The following is a 15,236-nucleotide window of genomic DNA, read 5'->3' on the forward strand; positions in this document are numbered from 1 at the left end:
GTCTTTAGTACCTTTCTGGACCTTGAATGTGGTAGTTACGTTGCTTTATGGGAGATAAAAAACCTCTTGGATTTCATCAAAAATATCATAATTTGTGTTCCAAAGATGAACAAAGGTCTTACGGGATTGGAATGACACGAGGGTGAGTACTTAATGACAGAAATTTCATTTTTGGGTGAACTAACCCTTTAAAATTGCTTATTTCTCTGGATTTAAACATTCTTGGAAAAAGTACACAAGTCAACAAAATATGTAACACTGTTCTAGTGGTTTTTGAATATTTTAATCCAAAAGTACATTTTTAAATGCGTACTCAGAAAGTTTTTTCTAGAAGACTGAAATGACTGAAGACTACATCATTTTAATGAGATTTCCCAAAAATATTATTCATTTCTGTAGGTGTGTATTATACTTTTTTACGTACTGAGTACACCAGACTCCTTGAGAGCCCTTGATAGTGTTCACACTATGTATATAATGGATTTCTCTGTAGGGTGTAAATGAAAGCGCTCATGTGAGGAACGAAAAGTTTGTGCTGCACCTTTACAACCCCACAAAACTCAAAGCATCACCCATGTGACTGAGTACAGTTATTTCCTGGCCACCGTGGCCAACTTCTGTCAGAGGGTGGAGGATTGTGAAGGGTGGGGTTTAATCAGTCGAACACATCACCGCCACAAATTAAGAATCGCTGTAATCGCGTTATTCACAAATCCCACCATGTCCACGGCGTTCAGGTCTTGCTTTGTGCTCGGCGGCTTTATCTTAGCGTACATCACTTATTTGATATTGGGAGCGCTTATTTTCTCTGCCATCGAGCGGCCCGTCGAAGAGACCCTGAAATCAGACCTGAACTCTCTGAAAGCCGAGTTCCTCAACCTGAGCTGCATCAACGCCACGGCTCTTGAAAGTTTCTTAGATAGAGTTTTAAAAGCGAATAAATACGGCGTGTCGGTCCTTGAAAACGCCTCGCTCCGTACGAACTGGGATTTGGCGTCTTCTCTGTTCTTTGCCAACACGATGGTCACGACAGTGGGTGAGTTTCACAAGAACAAAGTTTCACGGATGTTGCGCTTGGCTTGTTTGATGCTGTTCATGTCGGAAATGTATACGTTTAGTAGCCCATTTTATCTGAAGCGAGTGTAAAATACTACAAGCTATTCATCTCAGGGAACATTACAAACATTAGAAGTGCTGCAAAACAAAACAAAGTTCCAAAGTTCGCCAGAAACATACTAGTGTCTTCTGTAAGTGTAAACAATAGCATTTTTATTAAGAGACTGTTTTATTTTATATACTTTTGAAATCTGTTACTTAAAATCCTATACGTATTTTTCTAAGTAAAGGTGTATGAGACTTCTTAAGCACTTTATGACTCATTATAACTGTATGGCAAGATTAACAGGATGTTCAACAGGATGGAAATGTTGGCAAACACAGGGGTCTTAAAACGTTTTGATGCCCCTTTGTGTGGAACCCCTTTCTAAAATATAAATGCAGACATATATTTTCATTTATAAAGAATGTGAACTAAAAACTAGAGCTTTTTTATATATATATAAAATTGATTAATCTTGTGATTTCTGATCAGTGTTTAGACTGCAGAAGAAAACCTTAGTTTGAAACCTCCTAGCCTAACAGGATGAAAATAGAGCTTGCTTTTATTAAAGCAATTAATTTCATTTTTTACATCTTAGTATTAGTATCCGTATTTGAATTTTGCATATTTGATAACAGAAATCACCTGTAAATGAAGTAGAGGTGAACCATAACATTGGTTTCAAATGAGAAGTTTCCCATAATAACAAAGGAACATCACAAGATGGAATCCTATTTTAAATCAAATGTTGAATGAATCTCTTGCTTAGTACACAACCATTTACATTTGTCAACTAGATAAGTGTGATAGCTGTCTATGGTATTGATCTATTGCATCCATGCCTTTAAAATGGCAGGATTACATTTAAAAAACAAACAACAACCCGTTATTCAGCGGGTTGTTTTCATATTCAGTTTGTTTTAAATATTACTGGTTTAATGACATATTTAAGGTTTGTATTTAGATAAATGCACAGAATTGGACTGGTAATGGAAATTAAGCTAGTGTTAAATTTAGAGTGCAAGTGTGTACATAACTTAAATATTTTTCATGTAGTTGTGAGGTGAGTTTAATATGTTTTTCATCCATCTGCACCTATAGTGGTGTGAACAAATACCTCTTAATTATTGTTTAGTTATAAATTACTGTTTCTTTGAGCTTTCACTTGTCATTGATGGAGGAAGTAAAAAAATTAGCTTGGGAGGCAAATGTGTGCCCTAATATTCAAATTGTAGCGTGCGTCAGAAACTTGTTTGTGGTTACCGATTACGTATTACAGCAATTCCACATTTAATGTATTCATGTTATCCTTAAAAAAGTGATTGTAAGGTGTAAGGTTATTTCATGATATTTGTTTTTGTCAAACTTGCATATGACACTTTTTTTTTTTTTTTTTTTTAACTATTTTGAGTTAAGGCACAGTGCAAGCTTTGTTTGCTTTAACTGGGCTTCTCGGTTTAGATCCTGCTGCTCCTGCAAACAGTATCATGGGAAATCAATCCTTTGACCTGTTTGTCTGTATAAAGCTTTCCTTTCATTGAGCATGTTAACCTGTGTAGCTGACCCTGCTCTCTATTAGATTACGCTAAAAGCTTTATGCAGTCAGGAAATCACATGCGTTGTATAATTAGCAATTTCAGCCAAAAATAAAGATTGTCATAATTTACTCACCCTCTCTCTTCACATCCTGATAGCAATCAATAACAGAAGTGGTCTAAATTTTAAAACATGTACATATGTCTTGTGTGGAAGTCCTAGGACCGAATTTCGGTCCGAATACAATGATACAATGTTCTACCTGCCTATCAACATATGTATTTCCATAGCTCCACGCACCTACTCACAGAGGTGTAAAGAGTACCTGAAAACCATACTTGAGTAAAAATACAGATACCTTACAGCGAAAATTACTTCATTACAAGTCACCAATTCCAATACGACTTGAGTAAAAGTCTTAGAATATCTGATTTTAACAGTACTTAAGTATTTCACTCGTGCTGAATGTCGGCAAGAAGATACACTAGTCCTTGACACCTGAAAGACATGCCAGTGAAAATAAGAAACGGTTGATTTGTAAGATGAGAAATTGTTTATTTTCTAAAATCAAAATAAAACTGAACACCTCAATATTGCAATAAATCAAGGTCAACACAACAGCCTCTTAAACGTCTACAAACTCTTAAGTCTCAGTTAAGATCAAGTGTTCAAAAAGGCCATAAATAAACCAATATCCATCAAAAAGATTTTGTCAATATAGCGGATAAATTGAATAATGTTAAGTAAAATTAAAAAGTCAAAGTCTACTTGCACTGGATGTGCTGGTTTCGGCCTCATCACTGGCTGCAGTCATGACCTCTTCTCATAAACCAAACATCTGCGATTCACAATTACCAGCTAATGCACTCACATTCATGTAAAGTAGCCTTGTTGACAAATTTGGGTGAGTAAAGGCAAAACGCACAAGACATAGTTCCTTCAATGACCTTAGATGCCGATATCGCTTCTTTATAGCAGTAACAAACCGCTGCAGAAAAAGTTAGGTGCCATGCAAAATGTAATGTGTAATTGCATTACTCAATACAAATGTATTGGAGTAAAAAGTACATTTACTTTCTCAAAAATGTAGTCAAGTAGAGAGTAAAAGTTGCCGATATCTTTGATACAACTACAAAGTAGCCAAAAAGATACTTAAGTACAGTAACTAATTACATTTACTCAAATACTTTACACCTCTGCCTACTTGCGCAAACATCACACGTCATCAGCTCAGTTGTAGACAGACAGTCACTGAGTGCCACAAACGAAGAGCAGCTGCCTTTTACAGTTCCTCCTGAACCAAAACAATGAGCTTATGCTGCGTTCACGTCATGTCGTAACTGTAATTACAAGATGGCAACCCGTGACGTTCTACCCGGAGCTGTTCACGTCCTCAGACTTGGATTTACGTGTTTCTATGTCAACACTATCAGCGGTGAAATGAATCTGCAGCAGTCAGGTGGTAGAAGTCAGTGCTCCGTAAGTTGTTTACATTCATTATTAATATTGTAATGTTATGTGCTTCGAGACATGAGGTAATTTAATGTCATCTCTCATCTCATGACGCTTTGCAGACTCTGCGGTTTGCCAAAGACACTGTGGCACTGATAGATGTGCTAGACAACCCTCTAAATACAATATAACTAGATCTAAATCACTCGTATCATCGTTTGTCATGTTTTCCAGCCATTCCAGCCATGTTTTCCAACTTGCTTTATAGTAAAGCACTAAGACATTATAGACATAATATTATGACTTTCTGTAAAGCTGTTTTGAAACTGTGTGTATTGTAAAAAGCGTTAAACAAATAAATTTGACTCGACATGCCTTGTCTTGTCTGTTGGAAACATTCCCCTCCAAAGTTTTTTTTTTTTTTTTTTTTTTCCTCTCTTCCAGGATACGGCCACACTACGCCACTCTCTGATGCGGGTAAAGCGTTCTCCATCGTGTATGCTTTGATCGGAGTGCCCTTCACCATGCTCGTGCTCACAGCCTGTGTCCAGCGCCTCATGCACCCTCTGACCTACGGGCCGATCTCCATATGCCAGCAGAGGGCAGGCCTGCAGCCCCGCGCAGCCAGCGTCGTGCACTTCATCGTACTGCTGGTCCTGGTGGTGCTCGGCTTCTTCGTGATACCTGCGCTGGTGTTCAGCGCCATAGAAGAATCCTGGTCTTTCTTAGACGCCTTCTACTTTTGTTTCATCTCCCTCTGCACTATAGGACTGGGGGACTTTGTGCCAGCAGAAAAGCCAGGACAGAGACTCAGAGCTTTGTACAAGATATCAGTCATGGGTAAGAGACTCGAACCTTTTGCTTTAGCTCAAAGAAAAGTGAGGGTGTGAGGGCTTTAACCAAGATAGGGCTTTTAAAGTAAGTTTTCAACAGAAAAGGCAATAGTTTACAAATTCCTTTATTTAACAAAACATAAAATATAAACAAATTCATTATATTATACTTATAAGATGTATGTATGTGTATTTATGTGTGTATATATTTATATACATTTATTTTTTATTATACATTTTGGGATATTGTATAAAAAAATGCTGGATGGAAACGCCAAAATGCGCATAAAAAACTTGTGCTCAACTAAGTCAGATAAACTTTTTATCCAATAAGAAAACATGCACATAAACTACGATGGAAACACATTTACTGAATAAATTCCTTGATGCACATAAAAAAAAGTCATATGACTTTGATGGAACGGCATATCTGGATTAACCAGCGGACTGATCTCTTTGCACAGCATCTGAAATGCTGTTTTGTTTGCTCTGAAAAGCCTGAGCAATGTCTGTCATCAAAGAGGTTCGGTATAATTATGTCCCAGAACTCTTACACGACTGCAATCAAAAACAGCAGGCATCTCCCTACGAAAGCAAGATAACTTTGTTGCATTTTGTCTGCATGCTCTGAGGCGCAAGTACTTAAGAAAATATTATATACAGTGGCTTCTCCTACTTTTCTTAGTGATATTTAGCACCAGTTTATCAGGAAGTGACAATTTTGTTCTCTTCAACTCACTGGATGGAAACGCTGCTTTATTCATTAATGTTTTATGTGATATTCCAATTTTGTGGATCAGTTAAATTCGCAAATTTGGATGGAAACATAACTAATATGATCTGAACAGTAATTTTCATCTCTTAAGAGGATTAAAGCTGAAGTTATGAAGGTCTTTTTTTTATGACCTACAGTCATGCAGTGGCCCCTTTTACGGTTATGTCATTCATAGTTACATGAAAAAGAAAAATTGATGCACAGTATTATGCGATTAATGTCAGAATCCCATGTACTGATAATGTGTCTCATAAGACTGAAACCGAGGGGTGTAAAAGACAAATGTCCGATGTCCAACATGGGCTGCAGGCATTTAGTATATGATGTGTATAAGATGTGCATGGCAATAAAAACATGGATGGGTAGAAGGAAAAATATTAGGTGTAAAAAGTGAATTTATGATACATTAATACTTTTGTCCATATAGTGTGTATGTATGTTTCTGTACTGCAAAGGTCTAAAATAATATTGTATCATTTACTATAGTAGTTTTTGCCTATAGATGTTTACTTGAATTTTCGTTCTTTTCTCTTACAGTGTACCTGTTTTTGGTCCTTCATACGTTCCACAAACTTGCTAATATGATCTAATCTATAATATAATCATTCTGAGGAAACTTGGGTGCAATTGTGAAATTTTCTTTTTTACCACTATTATTTTATCCATGTACCCGTCCATGTTATTATTGCCATGGGAAACTTATACATATCATACCAGCATAATAAATGCCAGAGGGCTGGCCCTTAATAGGGCTAAACCCCGGGTTATCTTCGTTCTAAACACCACTTTTAAAGGATTAGTTTATTTCTGAATAAAAATTTCCTGATAATTTACTCACCCCCATGTCATCCAAGATGTTTGTCTTTCTTTCTTCAGTGGAAAAGAAATGAAGGTTTTTGAGGAAAACATTCCAGGATTTTTCTCCATATAGTGGACTTCACTGGGGTTCAACGGGTTGAAGGTCCAGATGTCAGTTTCAGTGCAGCTTCAAAGAGCTCTACACGATTCCAGACGAGAAATAAGGGTCTTATCTAGAGAAACCATTGGTCATTTTCAAAGACTAAGTCAAACGGCCTTTACAAAAAAAAAAAGTAAAACAACGATGTTGGATGATTTTGAAGTTGGAGGAGAAAATGAGATGGAGTTTTTTTGCCCTACCGCGGTACTTCCACCTACGACACACGTGATCTTTTTGGCGGATCACAAAGCAATGCAAAACGAGCATTTGTTTATTTAAAAATGGCCAATCGTTCCACTAGATAAGACCCTTATTCCTCATCTGGGATCGTGTAGAGCCCTTTGAAGCTACATTGAAACTGCAATTTGGACCTTTCACCCGTTGAACCCTGTTGAAGTCCAGAAAAATCCTAGAATGTTTTCCTCAAAAACCTTCTTTCTTCAGTCAAAAAGAAATGAAAGACATGAACATCTTGGATGACATGGGGGTGAGTAAATTATCAGGAAATGTTCATTCTGAAGTGAACTAATCCTCGGGTAAACGAGGGTTTCACACTTGTACTTTAGAGGTGGGGTTAGCACCGTTTTTTACCCAGGGTTATGAAACTTTTGCGGTGCCAAACTTGTACAGTGTGAAAAGATGCGGTGTTAGAATATTACAACTAGATGCTTAGCAACCGACAACCAATCGCATGCCTTATATTCACGTGCTTTGAGTAGTCTCGGAACCACTGTGCGACGTATAAACAGTGGTTTCTGCGTGTGATAGAAAAAATGTCAAATGGAGATGGAAAACGCGACAATTAGAGTAAAGAAGAGACCATCATTCTTACCTTTTATAGTTCGAAAAGTTCGCTCAGAAAAAAAACTTGATATTACAGTCAGCAATGTGTAATATGAGGACGCGCAATGCTAGAGCCTTTATGTACACAGGTCACATGCTGCGTTTGCCCAGTTAGTGACACTGACACCACAGATATGCAGATAAGGACTTTAACCCAGGGTTAAGGAATGTGCAATGTGAAACGGTAGCTTATGAATACCCAGGATTAACTGTTAACCCCGGGTATAGTATGAGCAGTGTGAATTGTGAATAAAGATAACCCAGGATTCCGTTTACCAGGGATTTAGAATGACCCGGGGTTAACTATCTCAAGTGTGAAAAGCCCTATTGTATATTATATTATAGGCCTAAATATAAATAATTTTTCCATTCTACAAAGCTTTGAAAAATTTTGTCTCCCTTTGTAAGTACTTGAAATTGTTGTTTGGTTACATGAATTCTCGTTCTTTTCTCTTACAGTGTACCTGTTTGTGGGTTTGATGGTCATGTTCCTGGTCCTTCGCACTTTCCACAAGCTTGCAGATGTGTACGGGTGGACCGCTTTCTTCCAGCTGCCAAGTTACGAGGAGGAAGATGAGGATAAAGAGCCAATAATAGATCGCGGGCCTGATGACGAATCACCTGAGGCTGAGAAGGCCTCACATAAGCCTCTGGATCCCAGCTCTCAAGTGTCCTACAACTCGATAAATAGATAAAATACTAGATCTTTCCTCATTCAAATAAGGTGACTTGTTTGTAAATTATTTGAACATCAACACGTTGCAATTTAACAGCTTGCCTCTGCAGCACCTCCAAGATCAAGACAATCGAGTATGAACGTGTGCAATACAGTACACCTCACTGTTGGGCAGAACTGCTTCTGATGTTATGTTGGAACAAAGCATCAGGGTGGATTGTAACATTTTCATGAACCAATATTTGAACCAATATTTGTTTTTTCCCCTGTTTGGAGTTTCCAAATTTGATCTTCAAGGCTTAAGGAAATTGAAAACTTGCTCATTGTGTCATAAGTGTGAATCTTCTCTAGTGTTGTTTTGTTTAGGATTTGTATCTGATGGCTATTTTCATATTCTAATGTATTTCCAGATTATTAAATGACTTTTTTTTTTTGCTTGGACCAAGACCTCTCTGGACCATAGAAACAGGAAGAGATAGCACCCGTCCAGTATTGTTCATCAATGAGTGTGAAATAAATTGAATCATTGTTTTCATAGCTAGTTAATGGTTTTTGATGTCCAGAGATGTGGAGAACTTCAGATGCACTTTATAATTGGCTTTTTACACTTTATATTTGACAGCCAATGACTGTTATGCTGGAAACAGTCTTTTTGTCTTTATTGTAGTACTGTACATTCATTAATTATTCTTTGTATCATTGCCATTGTATAGTAAATGTTGGATGGTAGGGAACAAAAAAAAGGTGCCTGATTTTCACGTCAGAACAAAAGGTGTTTTAAGAAATGCATGCACAGAAAAAAAATAAAAACTGTTTTGGTACTTTGTGACTTTGATGTAATTTCTTTGGCAGGTGTGATGAAATGTATCATGAGTCTGTGTAGCTGTGGCGTTAGAGGAAGCTTTCATTTTACACATCCTGTTTTATCTCTTGAGCACTTTAAATAGGTTTTGAAAATAGCTGTAATAAACATGACATGTAAATACATTTACTCAATCTAAAAAAAGAACCTTTATCTCTCCTATAAATAGAGAAAACAGCTTCCTTCCTGTCACACGTGTAGTTCTTGTACATGTTCTCGTTTAAGACTAGTTATATAAAAACTAATAGTGATATATGAAATAAAGCAATATTGTATTTTTTCTTTAACAAAATTTAGTAGATTTTTCAAGATTTTTTTTTTTTTTTTTTTTAAATGTGAGAATTCTACACCACTAGTATCACCAAATTATGTAATATATTTATAGACTCTAAAGGCTCATTCTTTTACTGTAGACTTTTTTTGGCTTGAAAATGGTATGGATGTCTTGTTTGGTAATCTGCTGGAAGTTCCTTAAAGGTGCAATAGGTGATTCTCTACAGATTCTCTAGCAATCACTATGTTAAACAGTCTAAATGTATTTTTTATATATAATATATATGGTCTGTGGAAGGCGTAGGACCAAAAAATATTCATCCAATCATTATATTCGGTCCGAATGAAATAATACGGTGTCCTACCTGCCTGTCAACGTATGTTTTTACATACCCTCGCGCACCCTGTTCGTGCAGACTTCATACGTCATCAGCACGTTTCAGGCTTTGTAGAGTTTATACAGACAGATGTCAGTCACGGAGCACCGCAAACAAACAGTCAGCAGCCATACAGTTCCTACCGAATCAGAACAACAAGCTTCAGTGTTGCCAATTTAGGGATTTTGTCACTAGATTTAATGACTTCCCCACCCCTTTTGAGACTTTTTTCAAAAGTTTAGGGACAAATCTAGCAACTTCTTGGACAAACCTTATCTAGATACTTATTTTGCCCACTGATGTCTATTCATATTTATATAGATCAATTTGCCATTATGATGTCATCTAGTGACATTTAGCTACCAGTTTTAGCTACTTTCAATTGAAAGCAATTGGCAACCCTGCCAAGCTTATGCTGCGTTCACAGCATAACTACGGTAATTAAGAGATGGCAACCCGTGACGTTCTAACCGGAGCTGGTCAGTCAGACACGGAATTAGGCGTTTCTATATCAACACTATCAACACCGAAATTAATCTGCAGCAGTTAGGTACAAGCTCTCTAAGCAGTTTACATTCATTATTATTGTAATGTTATGTGCTTTTAGACATGATGTAGGAAGTTTAACACGCTCTCATGTGACGCTTTGCCAAGAGAAGCTGTGTGTGCTCATGTGTTTTGGAGGAGGCGTGGCTTTGGACGGCGATTTGCAGGGAGGGTGGGATCGTATGCTTTCAATGCTAGCAGTCTAACGTTAGCATTTCCCAGATCTACTGCACCTTTAAAGGCACAATATGTAAGATTTTTATATTAAAATATCCAAAAACCACTAGAACAGTGTCATATATTTTGTTGACTTGTGTACTTACATTATCCCAAATGTTTTCAAGAATGTTTAAATCCAGGCAAACAGGCCTAAGCACTTTTAACCTGAGTTGCATCCCAAATGACGCACTATACACTATGCACTTATGCACTATGTACTTATGCACTATGTACTCATCCATGTAGTGTATGGATTTTATAAGCTTATTTTGTCTTTGAACATCTGATACCCCCTCCCCCTCAGCAATGTAATTAAAGCTGCGACCGCTGAGTGCATGAAGTGTCCAACATTCCACACTTAGTTTTTTCCGTTAATTTAATGCATCATCCGGATACTTAAAGTGCACTTTTTCTTTTTGGAATTTTCTGTGTGAACGCACTAGTCGCACTATTTCTCCTTAAAAACGTCATAGAGTAGTGCATGAGTACACGATTTGGGACGCACCTCTGGACACAGACCGTGTCCGTGCATCACCTATCAATGACATCATATCCGCGCTAGCTTCGATTTCCGGTTTATTTTGTAAAAAAAACACAGAAACACCATAGACGCTTTAATATGTGTTTTATTAGACAGGTGACACAACTGTTTGGATACATTCTTTGACAGAAAACTAATCATGTTATATAGCTCAACACAGTAAGTCTTATTGTTTAAATCTTGTTTTCTTTATTTACCACAAGTACCATGTTTTACCATGCCTAATATTGATCTAGCTTACTGCAGTGTGCAACAACTGTCTCATAGAAGCTGCAGAGCGAACACAGAGTAGCATTATAACAACTGACAACTCAGCACACAAATGTATCTAATATGATAAAACAGCACTCACATATGCTTGACCAGAAGTGGAAGGTAGGGAACGGCATAATAAAAGCTCGGCTGCTCTCGAGCCGTGTGTCGCGCTCGTCTCTCAATTAGCAATCGCACCAGTGGCCTCGTTCTGCTCCAACAGCTTTCAGCCACACCCTGCTTCATACTACAGTAATGTTAGTAAATCTTTAATACATTAGCTCATCCATGAATATGATTTCTGCCCGAGTCCCATTGGATTCTTTTCCACCGGCTGTAGATGTGAAGACAACACCTTCCGTGATTCCGCCTCTAGCGGTGATAAATTACATATTGTACCTTTAAATACGTTTATTGTTGGAATTTCTAATTACTTTTCATATATGATATTATTATTCCAATTAAAATATGAAGTCATCTGCATGGCATTTGGTTCAAAAGGGCATTTCACTCTTGCGATTCACTTTCTTAAATATACTTCCTCATTTAGCCACTTGATGTCACCAAGTAACACTTTATTTGAAGTATAACAATAGAATACAAAAAGAGAAAATATTCACATTATAATTTCATACTGTCAATAGTAAATATTTTGCATAGGAATCTACATGTTTGTCTGCTGAAGCAGCACCAGTATATTCATAATGCTCATGTAACAATTACTGCATATTATATATATATATATATATATATATATATATATATATATATATATATATAAATTCTTTAAACTAAAAATATACAGAATCTCATATTTTAATGACCATTGTCCATCTAAATCCAATCTTCAGGACACTCTTAATGGTAACCTGCAAACGACATATCAAAAGCATCCATTATAAATGTAGGGATTTGACTTAATGGAAAGTGCATATCTTAGAGAACAATATCATTTTGAAAAGTAAAAAATATATAGAGAGACAATTGCTTCTAAACAACTGTGTTCAAAAGTCATCTGGACTTTTCCCTCTGTTAATTGACATGTTCAGGAACGAATCTTCATGAAAGAACATTTCTTGAAACAGAACTAGAGATGTGAATATCTATATTCCATCAAGATGACTAATGACTGCTATTAACCATCAGCTGACATTGAGATCAACTACTTTGAACATGACAAGTTGGTAGAAATGAGGTAGTAAATCATAATCAGGTAGAGAACGCAGTCTTATTTCAGTGGAAATGTCTTCAGTACACCTCTAGAAACTGTTTTTATCAAATAACTCCAGCTATTACTTCAACATCAGAAACATGACATAATCAGCTTTGCGGGTACGTCCGCATCAGGATGTCCATAACATGCTCTATCTCCTGGATTTCCCATGTGGCCTGACCATGAGAGTCTAAAGATGAGGATGCTGATGGAGATTTGGACAGGGATGGTAGATAATTCACTAGATCATCAGATAAACCTTGCAGAAGATTCACCTCCGGTTCAAACACAGATGTGTCGATGTCCAGGAGAAGTTTATCTAAAGATACATCCTGAGGACAACCTGGACACGCTGCTTCCATTTTGACAGATGGCACCATGTCGGACGTTTTTTCAGTCCTCGAACCCGACAGAGGATACTGTGCGAGCCTGGCATCTCCTGTTAGATTCTCCACAGAGCCGAGCGGAGCTCGCTGAGGTGCACAAGGCCCTTGACCGCCGGCATCTATGACTGTGTCTAGATCTTTGAGAATGACAGAGATGGCTGAAGATAAAGAGAAATCCTCCTCTGAAGTCCAGGCCATGAAATCGTCCTCCATATTTTCAGCATTCAGCGAGAACAGAGGAGCATTGTGCTCTGATGGAGGGGGCCCTCTGGGAAAATCAGGCTCCAACTCAGAGTGGGTTTGTGATTTAGTGGGTATTTTCACAGCGGACAGCGATTCTACCTGTGCCCGGACCTCGGACTGAACCTGCCGCAGTGTGTTGCTGATAAGAACCGAGCGCAGTAAGCTGGGCTCCACGAGGGCCTGGTCACGGTGGAACTTATCCATGGAGATGTCCAGCACAGACTGCAGCTGACTCTCCCACACTGCACCTCTTCCCTCATCCTCCCTGTGGAGTTTACGCTTCTGTCCTTTGGCCACCATTTCACACTCTGTAAAACAACAGTGTGTTTGAGTTTATAGTGCAAATATAAGACTGCTCTTTTGGTGAACTTCTCCTAACATTAAACGAAACATTTAAAATACATAAATACAAAACAGACACTTCGTACGGTAGAGTAAGATGCCCTGCTTAAGAACAATGTGCATTTACTTTTAAACTGTAACATATTTAGATACAGGTTATGATGATGCATAAGCTAATGTGTTATTAAGAGACATAAATAGAAACATTTGCTAATTTAGATTAGCAAACAAAAATGTAAAATGATTCAAAGAGGCCATCTTACCCTGATACTGGGAGGAAAGCAGGGTAAAAACTTTTAAAAAATGTGAAATAAAATAAATGTTAACTGAAAACATAATATATAAAACAAACTTATTTTATTTCAGCACTTCTCACTTTAATTGGGTTTAACTTGATACTAAAATAACTAAAACTGAAATAAAACTAATAAAAAAAACTATTAAAATGACAAAAGAAAAAAAAACAACAGAATTACTAAAATGTAAAAATTATAATTAAATTATAATTAAAATGGGACATATAAAAATAAAAACTGACTAAAAATATTAATAAAATAAATAAAATATGCCCCCGCCCCAACCTTTTACAGTATTAAATAATGACTTTTGATATCATTAATTAATGTAAAATACTGAATGAACTATTCTATTTAAAATTGTTTTGGAAATTTAATTGACAGAGTAAAAGATTTATCTGAAAGGTAAATTTATTCTATAACTTACGTACAGTTATATGAATATATAAATATTTAATTCCCCAAATTTAATAATGTAATATAATATATATAAAATATATATAAATTATTATTAAAATGTCATAAAAGCAACATTGTGAATTCTAAATAAATTATTTCACTCAATTAGCCTACTGGTTTTAATGAACAGCAACAATGTATGAAATGTACATCTAACTCATGGAAATATTCAATAACAACTCCATGAATTACAATAAGTACTAAATTAAAACAATAACATAGGAACAACATGCCAAAATTAAAACATTTTCAATCCACAAATCTAAAAACATTAATGTCTACAAGTACCTCATTAATAAATATAGGCCTTACACACACACACACACACACACACACACACACACACAAAAATGTTGATATTCAACATTATACAATGTCACAGATCACTATTTTCCACAGACACAAAATTAGATCAATTAACCTCAAAACAGTTTTGACTGACTGAATCACACTGATGTTGATATTCAGATGATATTACAAAAACATTAGACGTGTTGAGATATGGTCAAAAGAAAGATGTGGGGGGTCATTTTGACCTATAATATTTAATACAGTGACCTAAATACACACCTAAACTACAACTGATAGAAACGACAGTCAATTGTTTTGCAAACTCTAGGACAAAATGTATCATGTTTAATTTAATTAACTTAGACTTCTTTCGAAGTGTATTTCGAAGACAACTTGGGCCTGTAAATATAGCGACAACCCAAGAATCGTTTTTAATCTAGAATTTTTTTTTAAAAAAGTCATTCGTTAAAAAAATTACACTATTACATCTGGCGAATCCAGAAGTTGTGTAAGCAGAAATCAGTGCGCTAGCTTAGCATGTTAACTATCCACTATCACTGTCTGGATGACATGTTTTACTCACCTGTAAAGTATGTAAACCAACTCCAGAATTGATGTAACTTTTCTAATTTTATAGTCATATGACCCCTATATAAATGATTTAACGCTACTGAAGAGTCGGAATCGTTTGCTGGAATTTTTTTGTCCCGCCAGTGATTCAATCAGTTCTGACGTCACGCGCGATAGGAATGCTGGGTATTGTA

The 15,236-nt window shown here is 36.5% G+C and overlaps 3 protein-coding genes across 3 annotated transcripts in view; 2 read left to right on the top strand and 1 right to left on the bottom strand.

Annotated features, from left to right (window-relative positions):
* The window catches only part of prx (periaxin), a 100,354-nt gene that overhangs the window by 39,580 nt on the left and 45,538 nt on the right, over positions 1 to 15,236 (top strand). The gene's annotated exons all lie outside the window — the stretch shown is intronic.
* On the top strand, positions 589 to 8,993 carry kcnk6 (potassium channel, subfamily K, member 6). The gene is made up of 3 exons (XM_051869461.1): positions 589 to 1,036; positions 4,532 to 4,927; positions 7,956 to 8,993. Exons 1-3 carry the CDS (start codon positions 721 to 723, stop codon positions 8,189 to 8,191), a joined length of 948 nt encoding a protein of 315 aa, XP_051725421.1. The 5' UTR covers positions 589 to 720; the 3' UTR covers positions 8,192 to 8,993.
* On the bottom strand, positions 11,788 to 15,205 carry sertad3 (SERTA domain containing 3). The gene is made up of 2 exons (XM_051869459.1): positions 15,056 to 15,205; positions 11,788 to 13,392 (listed from the first exon to the last, which is right to left on the bottom strand). The coding sequence occupies exons 1-2, from the start codon at positions 15,111 to 15,113 to the stop codon at positions 12,563 to 12,565; spliced, it is 888 nt and encodes a 295-aa protein (XP_051725419.1). The 5' UTR covers positions 15,114 to 15,205; the 3' UTR covers positions 11,788 to 12,562.

The sequence above is a fragment of the Ctenopharyngodon idella genome, chromosome 18, assembly GCF_019924925.1.
Source record: "Ctenopharyngodon idella isolate HZGC_01 chromosome 18, HZGC01, whole genome shotgun sequence".
NCBI lineage: Eukaryota > Metazoa > Chordata > Actinopteri > Cypriniformes > Xenocyprididae > Ctenopharyngodon > Ctenopharyngodon idella.

Coding starts and splice junctions, on each gene's coding strand:
- kcnk6 (XM_051869461.1), top strand. CDS start 721: ATGTCCACGGCGTTCAGGTCTTGCTTTGTGCTCGGCGGCTTTATCTTA. Junction 1,037..4,531: donor CACGATGGTCACGACAGTGG/GTGAGTTTCACA, acceptor CCTCTCTTCCAG/GATACGGCCACACTACGCCA. Junction 4,928..7,955: donor GTACAAGATATCAGTCATGG/GTAAGAGACTCG, acceptor TTTCTCTTACAG/TGTACCTGTTTGTGGGTTTG.
- sertad3 (XM_051869459.1), bottom strand. CDS start 15,113: ATGACTATAAAATTAGAAAAGTTACATCAATTCTGGAGTTGGTTTACA. Junction 13,393..15,055: donor TTGGTTTACATACTTTACAG/GTGAGTAAAACA, acceptor GTTGTTTTACAG/AGTGTGAAATGGTGGCCAAA.